Source organism: Myripristis murdjan, chromosome 9 (genome assembly GCF_902150065.1).
Source record: "Myripristis murdjan chromosome 9, fMyrMur1.1, whole genome shotgun sequence".
NCBI lineage: Eukaryota > Metazoa > Chordata > Actinopteri > Holocentriformes > Holocentridae > Myripristis > Myripristis murdjan.
In genome coordinates this window covers 27,898,341-27,912,202 of record NC_043988.1, presented here as the reverse complement: position 1 = coordinate 27,912,202, position 13,862 = coordinate 27,898,341, and the positions used below count along the sequence as shown (strand labels likewise).

Genomic DNA, 13,862 nt, shown 5'->3' with positions numbered 1-13,862 from the left:
AAAATGTCCTGCAGCAAGGAATTTGGAGTGGAGAAAGTGTCCGCTGCTATGTCGATATGTGACATGCTGCCAAAACAGGCACACAGCCACTTTCGATTAGTCCAACACTGCCCTATCACAGCTTCCGCACTGCCAGAAACAGGTCTTGAGTGCCGAGGGGGAAAAAAAGAAGGAAAAAAAAAAAAAATCAAACGGCCAAAAACAAGTGTGCGATGTTGCAAACAAAAGATTGAAACCTGCCAAAAACTAGTCCACAATGCTGCAAACAATGAGACGCTCACACAGCTAGAACAAGGAGTGATGCAACTCATGAGAGCCAGGCTTGCAACACTGCACTCCTTGACTGTTTTTGTCCACTGCTAGCAACAAATATTGACTGCCAAATCATATGGCATGATGCAGTCACTTGTATACAGTGGGAAGTGCAACACACACACACACACACACACACACACACACACACACACACACACACACACACACACACACACACACACACAAACACACACATGCACACACACTTTCTTTTTGTTCTGTCCCCTATTCAGACCCTTACTTAGGGTCAGCATTTTAAGTGCCACTGTGCCTTTTCCTTGCTTTCTCTGTGTTTTTCTCTGACTCTCTCTCTCTCTTGCTCTCTTGCTTTACTTCTCCCCTCTTTCACAAATCTCACTTCCATCCTCCCACTCTCCCCCTTTCTTGCTCCTTCGCTCTTAGCTCTTTTTCTGTCACAATTTAGGCACCTCCCTCTCCTTCCCCGCTTCCTTTCCCCCCCCTTCCCGTTCCATCTTGCTTCCAGTATTTAGGGCCTGGTTAACAAGCCATTTAGGCCCCATCTTCTCTGCTCCCTAATCACACATGCAATATTCATACATGGCTGTCACTCATGCAGACACATTAAGGCTGTCATTCCCTCTCAGCTCTCCTCTTCCCACTCCTTTCTCTGTGCTCCCTCCCCTCTCCTCATCTGTGCAGCTCTTCCTCCTCCTCTCCTCCCCTCTCTCATCTTTCTGTCTCCCTCATCCATTTTCCCTCACTTCCTCCCTACCCTCCCTGCCTCTCACCCATTCAATCTCCTCCTCTGTTCCCATCTGCACACATAGAAAGAGCGAGACATCTCCAGCCTTTTTCATCTGATCAGCCCAAAAGGCGCCGTGGTGAAAACGGTTTCATGTGATTTTTTTTTTCCTTTTCATAAAGATGCAACGTGCGTGATTTGCCCATTAATAATCTGCAGTAATTCATCCATGATGATAGAGTCTAATGATAAAAACGTCTGTCTCATTACAAATATCAACCTCAGTGACCTGCCTGGTGTTTTAATTTGGTCTAATTTGCTTGATTTCCCGCGAAATCCGTTCTAGTCGACGGCAGAGTGTTGACGTTACGAGAAAAAAAACAATTAAAATACGATCTTCAAGGCAGCTCACACTTCTTCAGACACTGACATATTTAAAGAACTTCCCACATGGTTTATTATTTCCTGCAGGTGTACTTTAGAGAGATGCAGTGAAAATATCCTAAATGGTCACAACACTTGTAAGAATACAGATATCATGATAATTTCATTAGTTGTGAAAAGAATCTGTGTAAATAAATGGAGTGGGAGTTCTTCGCAGCAAAACTGAGGACTGTGAAGCCGTGACATAGCAGTCATAATGCAGATAATTTCAAGTGTGCAAATAGCTTTTCATGGTTGCTGTTGTTTAGTGGATTCAGACTTGCTTTAATTGGTTAAAATTTCTGGTTAATGGCAATATGCAGACAACTGTGAAAACTAATAAGCCTCTCTCTCCCTGTCCCCCCGTTCGCTCTGTCGTTCTCTCTCTGTCAATGCCGTGCTGCTAATCAGCATGAGTGTGGATGGGTATCCAAATGCAATCACAGACAATTATACTCCTTGCTGTGCTGGTTTTTGTGTGTTTGGGTAAGTGTGTGTGTGTGTGTGTGCGTGTGTGTGTGTGCGTGTGTGTATGTGTGTCTGTATGTGTTTGTGCCATTAGGCAGTGATTTGCTGATTAGCCATCAACTCTCATGCTGCCAGACTGCCAGTCACACAGACAACAAACAAAAAGCAACACCCTCCTGTGTGTATCTAACTACCCTCCCGCACTCCCTCACCCGCACACCCACACACACACACACACACACACACACCAGCAAATGTCCCTTCCTCCCACTATGTACTCTGGGTACTCATCACAGTCATAGTTGCAAACAGCAGGATAAGCTGCAGCTGAATTTGGCTGGATAAAAACACTAGAGGGGTAGGGGGCGCTAACATGATTCAGCTGTTTATTCGCTGAATGCAGACAGAGTAAATTCCTTTTTCCTGCTGGTAATTTGTGAGGCTCTGGTGAGGATGTTCTGTGTCTTCCACACCTCACTTTGGCTTCCTTGTTGTTTTTTGGAGGTAGAGCTCAATTTGCAAGTACCACTGCGGTCATCTGTTTTGGCCGCATCTTGCCTCGTTGTGCAGGTCGAGAGATTGTGCAGTCTGGCCAGTTCTGCAACATGCTGACCCACAATCTGCCCCACTGCTTTATTGTTATTTATGCTCTAAAACAACATTATTAAGGCACTTGTGCTATATTAGGAGCGTTACACAGAGAGAGGAACTGGCTTTTGAATTGGTTTGCGGTCTTAAAGGGGAAATAAGTGAGAATTTTGCTGTCTCGCAGCACAAAATGACCATAGTGCATCTGTTGGAGGTTGATTATAAAATATCATCTTCCCTCTGGGGCCATCATAGCTAAAATGCATGTACATGTGCAAATTTAAGTAAAGCTGAACCACTCTGCAAATTCAAAAATGAAGAAACAGTGGGTAATTAGGAGTACAGCGTTCCTGTGAAAGTGTAAGTGTACAACACAGGAGGGTGCGCTATGCTGCCAGCGTATGACTGCAGTTGTACCACAATTTCATCATTAATTCATTAGTTTTTTTTTTTTTTTTTGTATGATTAGCTGCGGAGGAAATGATTCTGCAAAGAAAAGTAGTTCCACCCTTCCTGTGTATCGTCTGCTACAGACTGACGGGGTAAATGTCACTTTGTATCAGCTCAGGACAGGTTCTGAGAGTGAAAAAGGCAGAGTGATAAAGAAATGTGGTCGGACTGCCGGTACAGGGAGATACTGGCGCTCGTCTGAATGCCTCTCAGCCAATCAAAATGTGCGATTTGGTACCGACTGTGGTATGACCTTCGAACTCAGTTGTGTTGATGAATCCAATCAAATCACACAATTTGAACAATCATGAAATCGTTAAACAAATAAATAAATAAAACAAAACAAACAAAGGATTCTCATGGGTTATTCTAATCTGCACGTTTACACACAGCTGTCCTAGTCTTTTTTTTTTAATAAAGTTATGTCTAATTATCTAGTCTGTCAAGCCAGCTTCCAAAATTTTGCCTTTCTCCAGGGAGAGTCTGTATCGCAGCCTGTTAAAAAGAGAGTGCGAGACAAAACCGTAAATGGTCATCTTCCCATAGAAAAGTCATTCAAACTGGACTATATTATGGCCAATCACAACACAGTATTCACAAAAAAATGTTCACCTCACAAACAAACAAACAAAAAAAAAACAAAACAAAAACAAAAACAAACAAAAAAACCAACAAAAAAAAAAAAAACGGGAGATTGCTAGCTGTTCATTAATTTATTAGCAAGAGCTCAAGCCATGATGAAATGGATGTACTTCCACTGAAACCAGTCATTGTTACGCATAAACCACAAATGTAGATTTCTTCTATCGTGAAATATTACATAAGCTTTGAGCACTGGTTTCCAATGGGACTCCAGTGGGGCAGATGCAGATGTGGGGAAGGCATATCGGCTATATGGGTAAGGGGAAATAATTGCATCCCATTGTCGCTTCCTATGCAAGCCTTGGCAATGCAAAAATATGCATGAATGGGTGGAAATATTTGGAAACTGCAGTTCTTGAGATATTACCGATTATCTCATCATTGTGTTCCCCACGTTCACATCTCACCACCTCTCTGTTCTCCTTCAGTAATGTCAAAGTAGTAATAGTGCAGTTTTGAGTACAACATTGAACATTTATTCTAGGAGTCCTAAAAATCTTGAACTATCGTGAAGTCTCAAGCTTGCAAGTCGGCCATCAATAAGGAACAAATCAATCCCGAACAGGCCTGTGACGGGAATGATAATTCTCCACCAGATCCAATAACGACTAAATTATCATTGAACACAGCACAAATAACAAGCAAGTATTTATTGTTTAGCTGATAAAACAGCCCCTTCTTTTCCCCTCAAGGCCCGGGTCTAAACAAATGGTCCATAATAAAGTTTTTACCGTTCACGCAGGCATCATCTTGCCTGAGTAGGTGCTCTTTTTATTTCCACTTGGCGGACATCTTGTTTTGCAATGGAGCTCTGTGCTTCTAAAGCAGTACACATGTAGTACATTGTGATAATGAGTCTTAGCGAGCTCATTGAGCAGCTGTTGAGAGTAATTAGTATTTAATCTTGGAGAAGAAGAGTGCTGTGAATATTCAGACTTTGATCAGCACTTCCAGCCCATCTCCTCTTGTCCTCTCATTTCATTTTCTGTTCTATCATTTGTCTCCTCCTCCTCTCTGCACCTCCTTCCACTTGTTAGCACTCCCAGAGGAGCAGGAGCAGTTTGCATGTTAATGGAGGTGAAATTCCTTCCCTCCCTCCCCTTTCTTTCTTTCTTTCTTTCTTTCTTTCTTTCTTTCTTTCTTTCTTTCTTTCTCTAACTCCCCCCTCTCTCTTCCCCGCTCAGGGATGATAACTGGCTTATTACAATGATGTAGGCTGCAATCAGTGTGATAACATCCTTAGTGGTGTGCAAACACCAAAGACCAGAATCTATTAATCATACTGTCATAACGGATGTCCCGCAGACGCTTTCTCTCTGCAAAAAATATAACTTTTCAGTAATTCATAACAGGGAAATTGTTGGTTTTCTCCCTTTGCATCCACACATTTTTACAATTTGCAGTGAATTTTCAGTGTTTTGGTTTGAGTTCAGAAACTATAAAACTATGTACAGACACATTACACCAGCTCTCACTAACAATGGTAAAAAAAAACAAACAAATAAAACCACAATATGATATGTGCTGGTGTATAGAAAAGGAGAGTTCCTTATCCTTGGACGTCTTGTGGCCATGACATGAGGTAGGTCGAGCTGCAGACCCGCAGACCTGCTTGCCAAGCAAAAAATGTGTAAAACGCATCAGGAAGTGATTCAATGTAAAAAAAAAAAAAAAAAAAGGGAGATACAATAGGTTACACAGCCTGACGCTTCAAAACTGCTTTGATTTGATTGACTGTTAGTCTTGGTTTCTAATTGTAATTGCACAGTATTCATCATGAGCTTGACTCGGAACTGCATCGAAAAAAATTCAGAGTTGAGGAGAGGTGAGCGTCCGACAAACAGCGCCATAACAAAAAGGAAAAAAAAAAAAAAAAATCATGACAGACTTGATACCATTCACAGATAGCTGATCACACAATGGAGAGACAGACAAATGTGAGGTTATGGAAGGGTCTGGGTTACCTTTAGTAACTCAGCTATTAGTTGAGAGGACTGTGGCTAGATCACACGCTTTGAGGAGACGCTTCAAATGTCATGGGCTGATTACACCTAAGTGGCTTAAACCTAATGTACGTCATTCCATTTCTGAAGGAAAACGAAATAACATCAATCATTTCCGTCCTTAATGGACCTCTGGATATCTTGGTCGCTCTCAGCTGACACAAAAGTCAAGGCGACAGGTCGTGTTAAGTGTGTGCTTCACGTGTCATCGCACAGCTTCCTTTATTTATGGCCACATTTGAACAGATATCATTACCATTCAATACGTTACGTCGCCTCCATGTAATTATCATGTTGCCGCACAATACAAACTCATTCCCCTGAAAACAAATAGCATCGCCACTAGATTTGTAAATGTGCAGTCTGAAGTGATATTCTTTCCCATACAAAGGAAACAACGCAATTTTGGACTGTATATGAACATCTTTGGTAACAGAGCGTAAAGCAAAATAGATAGATAGATAGATAGATAGATAGATAGATAGATAGATAGATAGTCCTGTTAATTTGAGAAAGAAAGGCACAAATTTACGCTGCAACACCAATCAGTGAAGGCGTGGGCAGGTATCCAAATGCAATCACGGACAATTATGTTATGCTGCCATGTGTTTTTTTGTGTACGTATCAGTGAGTGTGTGTGTACTTGTGTGTGTGTGTATGTATGTGTTATTAGACAATGTCCTGCTGATTAGCCATCAGTCCTCACGGTGCCAAACTAACTATCGGTCAGACAACAAACAGAAAACAACATCCACACACACTGATTAGGGGCACACACATCTTTGAGTGGCTGCACAAACTGTGCTGTCAGTGTTCTTTTGTTTAAGTGTGTGTGTGTGTGTGTGTGTGTGTGTGTGGGGGCATGCATACTTGACTTTGCTGAGTTTACATACGCATGTGTACACATTTGTTGCGTGTGTGTGTGCTTGAATGCATGCATGAACATCTGAATATGAAAGTCTGTTTGAGATTGTGAGTATTTTTGTGCCATTGTGTGTGTGTGTGTGTGTGTGTGTGTGTGTGTGTGTTTCATTTTCTGTAGCGAGTTTATAATCATGTGGTTTCATTTGTGCTCCATGTTGCAGCTGAAACAACAGAGTGAGGGGAGGAGGAGACAGTCAGAGAGGGAAGAGCATGGGGAGGAAGAGGAGGAAAGGTAGATGGTGGGTGGAGGATGGAGAGTAAGAGCATCTGGGTATAACACACACACACACACACACACACTCACACACACACACACACACACACACACACATACACATGAAAGAACACATCCTGGTTTGTTCGCTCTAATTTTGTGTTCCCTCAATAATGATAATTGCTGTTTGTGTTGTCATTTGTTCGATTTGTTTGTAACCCGGCTACTGTGTGATTGAAGTGCAGATGTTGCATTATTGCAGGCCATTTTATTTTAAAATAATTTTGGAAGCTGATGTACCTCGCCTCCTCGCTTCTGCCACCTGTGGTATGCATTTTGAAACACAACAAGGAGAAGGTTTTCACAGTATCGTGTCATTTTGGATCAGCTCTGAAAACTGATTTGAGCAGATGTTTGACTGCCTGCACACACTGACGCCAACAGAAGCCACGAGCCACCGTGGATGGTCGTCTCGGCTTTCGTTTTATTGTTATTTTTTACACGTTTTCAACAATTGCATCGACTGCCATATCCAAAAGCATCTGCCCTGCTGAAGTGTCCCAAAACAAGACTCTGATTCCCCACCATCTTCATCATCATCATCGTCTGTTGCTGATCCTGACCTCGGACTATAATCTGATGAGCAAGGTAATGTCAAAATACCAAATTTCAGGCGGTTTAAACTGCAACACTGCAGTTTGACGTGAAGTTCTAACCCATACAAAGAAAATGTGAATTATTAGAGAGTTTGGGGCACTTGGGCACCATCCGTGAAACACTCCCGGGAAGCAAGATCGAGATCAATTCAATTCAATTCAATTTTATTTATTTATATAGCCCAGGATCACAAATTACAAATTCGTCTCAAAGGGCTTTACAGAAAGTACAACATCCTCTGTCCTTAGACCCTCACATCGGATGAGGAACAACTCCCTAGAAAAACCCCTTTAACAGGGAGAAAATAGGAAGAAACCTCAAGGGAGCAACAGAGGAGGGATCCCTCCCCAGGACGAACAGACGTGCAATAGATGTTGTAAACACAGAACACAAACAATAAAAGAGATATATATATACACTACTCACAAAAAGTTAGGGATATTTGGCTTTTGGGTGAAATTTATGGAAAATGTAAAATGTTCACGCTACAGTGATATTATATCATGAAAGTAGGGCATTTAAGTAGAAGCATACACTGGTGATTTCCTCATCTCAAACAATTTCTTGAAACAAAAGCCAACAACAGTGGTGGATATACCACAACAAAAAATGTCAGTGTCAATAACTTGTCATGCGCCCTTGAGCATCAATTACAGCTTGACAACGACGTCTCATGCTGTTCACAAGTCGACTTATTGTCTGCTGAGGCATGGCATCCCACTCTTCTTGAAGGGCGGCCCTCAGGACATTGAGGTTCTGGGGTACAGAACTCCGAGCCTCTACACGGCGACTCAGCTGATCCCATAGGTTGAATAGGTGAATAGGTGAATTTTGCCGTTAAACTCCTTGTTAGAGAACAGCAACTTGTGCAAAAAGTACTGAAACATTGAACAATTGGACATGTGCATTCAAAAGTTTACAGAGGGTCACATTAAGTTCACCTTTAAAGGTTATAATGCATTTTAGGTTCATCCTGAAATTTCACCCGAAAGCCCAATATCCCTAACTTTTTGTGAGTAGTGTATATATATATATATATATATATATATATATGACCAACAAGATCAGATCTCTTTGAATGCCTTATGATTTTCCTTTTGAGAGATAATTAACCTGCACAGGCGTTTCGATCAGGATGGGGGACAACATCTGCCGAGTGCACCTTTCAGCACCATGGACAGCGCCTAGTCCACCAAAACTGAGTTTATTTAAAACCTGTAGGCCTATAAGAACACAAATCAAACACAAATCACAGTGACTGCATTCGTGTAACATATGCAGTAATTGTCAGATACCTTTTTTTTTTTTAAAGATGATTTTTTTATTTGACAGTCAGAGTAGAGAGAGAGACAAGAAAGGCAGGGGAGTGAGACGGGGGTGACACACCGCAAAGGATGGATGCTGTGATCAGGACTCGGCTTTAACAAGTGGTACACGCTCTACCCAGGCCCTGTTTTTTTAAAAGTTTTTTTTTTTTTTTTTTTTTTTTTTTTTTTGGCATTTCTGCTTTATTTGACTATGACACATTCTCGTTTTTAAAATTTTTGCAACTGTTTCAACCCTGGCATCACCAAATTCAGCAGAAAATGCTGAACATTTTTGATGTATAACATGTCTTGTGTTTAAAAGTACACGAATGAAGGTGCCCATAAAGTGCATGGAGAGCAAAATGCTTTGCTGGGGTCGTACATAATATGTGCATGTTCTGACATATGAAAATACAAAAAATAAGTATGAAGAGTCTGTTTTTTTCTATCACAGTTGGGTTCAAATTGTGGGTGTGAATATATGGCAGTGAATGTTATAAACTTCTTTAACAGATATTTGTCAGGACTCGGGCCACCCAGTTTGAAACGGTCTGGTCACTGTAGCACGGGACAAAGTTGGGACGTTGGGAGAAGGTTCATTGAGCTTTAATGTTGTTTTGGACTGCTTGCAGACGAGGACGAGGCTCAAACAAAATACCTGTAAATAACAACAGGCGGAGAGACCTTTTCTGTCTTTCCGTTGGTGTTTGTCTCTCGGCATCTATTTGTCTGGCTGTCTTCCCCTCCGCCTGTTTCCTTCACTCTTCAGACCCTACTTGTTGCCTTCTTCCCTTTGTTGTGGCTGACAGTTCATAAGCCGACCCTGACAGCATTGAATCTTTAATTGGCATGTGAAGGTACCCATTGATTTCAACGCTGTCAATGCCGACTCCTGTGATGTCTGCCGCGGCAAAGGGAACGAGGCGACAGGCGCGGAGAGACGACGACGCGAGAGGAAGAGGTAGACACGAGGGCACGTTGGCAGCAAGACAGGCAAACGGGCTCACAGGCAGTTAGGCAGGCAGACAGGCGGACAGAGAGGAAGATGACATGCCGACAGAGGAGATGAGGAGGGGAGACGAGACGCGCAGACAGACAGGTAGACAGATAGAGAAACATTTGCAGTCACACAGGCAGTTAAGCAGACAGACAGGTAAGCAGCCACGCAGATTTTTTTTTTTTTTTTAAATAATTAAGGGTGACAGGACGGATAACGCCGATGTCTCCTGAATTCTTCTGGTGATCAAAGCTTTGTGTATCTTACCAACCCCAACCCCACAGTGCATGCACACACACACTCACACACACACACACACACACACAAAAAAGCACCCAAACAGGAAAAAAAAAAACAAGAAACGGAGAAATGAAGAAAAAAACAAGACTCATGACGTTCCTGTCAGAGCCAGCAGAGGAACAAAAAACAAGCGAGGAAGAAGAAATACTGTTATTCATCAGCGATATTCATTAGTGTTACTTGGAGTTGTGTGTGTGTGTGTGTGTGTGTGTGTGTGTGTGTAGTAGAATGGAACCGTGTTGGTAAAGCCTGATAATTACCTATACTGCACTGCGAACGGAGGGAAGCAACAGCGTGAAGTGACATGAACTGCGAGCCGTGCGCCTCGTGCGCGTGACGCCTGCTGGCCTGAAAACACGCCGCCTGTTTCCTTTCATGTGAAACAGCGCGGCTGCTTGGCCTGAGAGCCGTTCAAGGCTGCTTCCACAAAAAGAAACACAACATCTAGATTTTTAACCCTTCTGTGGCGCAGAAATGTTCTCTTCTCACACCATAACTACAAAAAGCTATATGGTTGTGTGTATATATATATGTATATATATATATATATATATATATATATATATATATATATATATATATGACATTTATTTTTTGTTTCTTTCTCTCCCTCCTGCTCCTACTCTCATATCGGCTCCTCTCCCACTTTCTCTTTTTTCCTTGCACCGTCCTCTTATTTCCTCTCCTCTCCTTTCTTCTCGTCTTCTCCTTTCCTCTAGTCATTTCCTTTTCTTTCTGCTTTTCCTTTCCTTTCCTTTCTTATTCCTTTCCTTTCTCCTTTTCCTTTACCCCCTCCCTTCCTTTCTCTTATTCCTTTCCTTCCCTTTCTTATTGATTTTCTTTCCTTTCCTTTCCTTTCCTTTCCTTTCCTTTCCTTATTCCTTTCCTTTTTCTTATTCCTTTCCTTTCCTTTCCTTTTTCTTATTCCTTTCCTTTCCCTTTTCTTATTCCTTTCCTTTCATTTCCTTTTTCTTATTCCTTTCCTTTCCTTTCCTTTTTCTTATTGCTTTCCTTTCCTTTTTCTTATTCCTTTCCTTTCCTTTCCTTTCCTTTATCCTTTTCCTTCTTATCATTTTTTTCTCTTCTGTTTCATGCGTTGTTTTTTTCTTTTTCACACAATCCCTTCTTTCAATCCCATGATACCGAGTGAGGTGGAGTCGATGGAGCGAGGTGTCTGTCAGAGAGATATCACACACACACACACACGCACACACACACACACACACACACAGATAAGCTCTCTCTCCTCGCTCTGATTGTCAATGAAGGTGCTTCGTGACGGTACATATTTCTTAGTTCTCAGAGGCAGCATCAGATGCCTCCTTCCTCGGTTCGACAGAAAGTAGGCTGCATTAGACAGAAAAACCCACCTTAATAGTTTGTAGGATTTTTAGTCAATAACATAAGTATTGGAACAGTCAGCTAAAGTTGGTCTTTTATTTCTGTTGCTCTGACTTTAGTGTAATATAGATTTCACACCAGCAGACAAGCCCAGGGTAAAACAAAAACCCGACACCTTTTGATTACGGGACTTTGCCACCCTTCATGTTATGTGATATTTTATCTACACCTGTAGGGAAGTTCTCTCCCCTCGCCGCCTCCTCCACAGGGAGATCAAAGCTCTGTGTGGGCTACAGAGCAGCCTCCCTGCTGCTCAAAGGCACTGCAGCAGGGCGGCAGCTTCACGAATGCACGGACCTGAGCCAGATCCTATTATAACACCCAAGTAAATCAGGCAAATCTGCAAAATGATCTGATCATTAACAAATTATTTTCTATGCCACTATGGTAGCTGGTACCTGATGCCGGATGTTATGTAATCATGGTGTTTATGTGGAGACATATTTGCAAGAACGGAAACTCAAGATGAAAATAAGAAGGGTGCACGTGCATCCAAACCTGGCAGGTACTGAACAAGGTTATGATCGTTAATTAAAACAAACAATGAAAATGAAAGCTGTGTGGTTGACTGAAATAAAAATAAAAACGAAAAAAAAAAACAACTGTATTGTGTGTTTACAAGTCTAACTAAAATAAACTGCCAATCTGCTGCCAATCCATCCAGGAGAAAGACTAAAAACAACACTGAAGCAAATAAAAACTAAACTAAAACGAAGCATTTTTCAATAAATAAATAAAATCGTGCAAGCTCACATTATAAACTAATCAAAACAGAATTTGAAAACAAAATAACAATACAAACTGATGGAAAATACAAAACTACAATAACCATGGTACTGAAACAGAAATCCTCAATACAGCAAGTGTTGAAAAGAAGAGATCTTAATACATACACTACAGAGTCAGGTAGATTTTGGGGCATCTTGCTGCATAAATTTGCATATTAATAATGAAAATGATGAATTCCTGCTTTAAAAATGTCTACTCTAACTCATTAAGCTTGTTATGCTTGAAGACATGGAGTTCATATAAATAGCTCTTAAAGAATTATGTTCACCCAGAAATACATTTAGTAACTTATGTAACAGCTTAATTATTGACCTCATCATCATGTCTGTGATTATTTAATGTATCATGCTGTTGATGGCAGGACGTCACGGCTGTGTCTTGTATAATTTTTTGGTGCAGTCGGGCTGATTTCTCTGTGTCATTCAAGGCCGTCACGCCCCATGACTTGATCCTCGTCCTCGCACCGGAACCAACGTTGAATTGCAGCGGTGCTGTGCAAGAGCTGAAGGCAAAAAGTGAAAAAAAAAAAAAAAAAATCATCATTCTTCCAGCATGGTTTTCTCTATTTTGACCACACACACACACACACACACACACACACACACACACGTTAGCTCGGCTCCCCCCTCTCTAAATTAACAAAAATATATATTTTGCTCATTTGAGTCTACATTCATAGTGAAACAATTTACTGACAAAAGTTTTGATATGTTTTTCTGTTGTTTTGATACTAGTCAGTGTCTTTGGGTTGGATTTGGTTGTTTTTGTTTGCAAAAGTTTTTCTTGAGCACACGCGCACACACACACACACACACACACACACACACACACACTCTCATACAAATATGCATAACATACTGTAACACCGACATACACCTGAGCACATAATGAAAACATACCGTAGGGGGGAGGTCACATGCTCTCTCTCTCTCTCTCTCTCCCTCTCTCTCTCACGCACACACACACACACACACACACACAAACACACACACACCAATTCCACTAAGCCTGTGAGGCCTTCAGAACCTTCTGGACCTGGAGTTACCTGGTATTCAGACTCTCTTTCTCTCTTTCTCTCTCTCTCTCTCTCTCTCACACACACACACACACACACACACGCACACACACACACACAGCCTGAGGTAGCTCTGTGTTTCACCAGTGCATGCTAATCCATACCCGGGGTAGCTGAAGCTGCACACCGACAACGGTTGGAGGGCGTTACAAACAAAGCTGAGCCCTTTTCTCCCGCCTCTGCCTCCTTTTCCGGGTGGATCTACTGTTCTCTCCATTTGTTTTTCTCTCCTCTCTCCTCACTCTATTCTCTTTCTCTTCCCACCTTTCCTCTCTCTGTGTCTTCTTCCTCACCTCACCTCACCTCACATCTCACTTTTCTTGTTCTCTTCTTCCTCTCTCTCTCTCCCTCCCTTCCTCCTCTGTCCTCCCCTGGCCCTCCTGTTGCATTGTGGATCCATCTGTTGGGAAGAAAACTAATAACGGCAGAGCTAAATAACAACACGGGGAATCAAGCAGAAACACGCTGCAGGGTTTAAGCTGTATCCAGGTGTAATGCCCGACTACCTCGCCTTCGGGCTTTTCTCAACACCTATCATAACAAATAAACAAGCAAATAAACTGAGGGGTTTGTTTGCCGTTGCTTTTTCTTTTATTAACATCCACG

General features: G+C 41.8%; 1 protein-coding gene across 1 annotated transcript in view; it reads right to left on the bottom strand.

The window, feature by feature from the left end:
- hint2 (histidine triad nucleotide binding protein 2) overlaps window positions 1-13,862 on the bottom strand; it is a 390,237-nt gene that overhangs the window by 173,658 nt on the left and 202,717 nt on the right. The window contains 1 exon segment of the mRNA XM_030059357.1: window positions 12,378-12,400. Coding sequence (XP_029915217.1) covers window positions 12,378-12,400 — 23 coding nt within the window.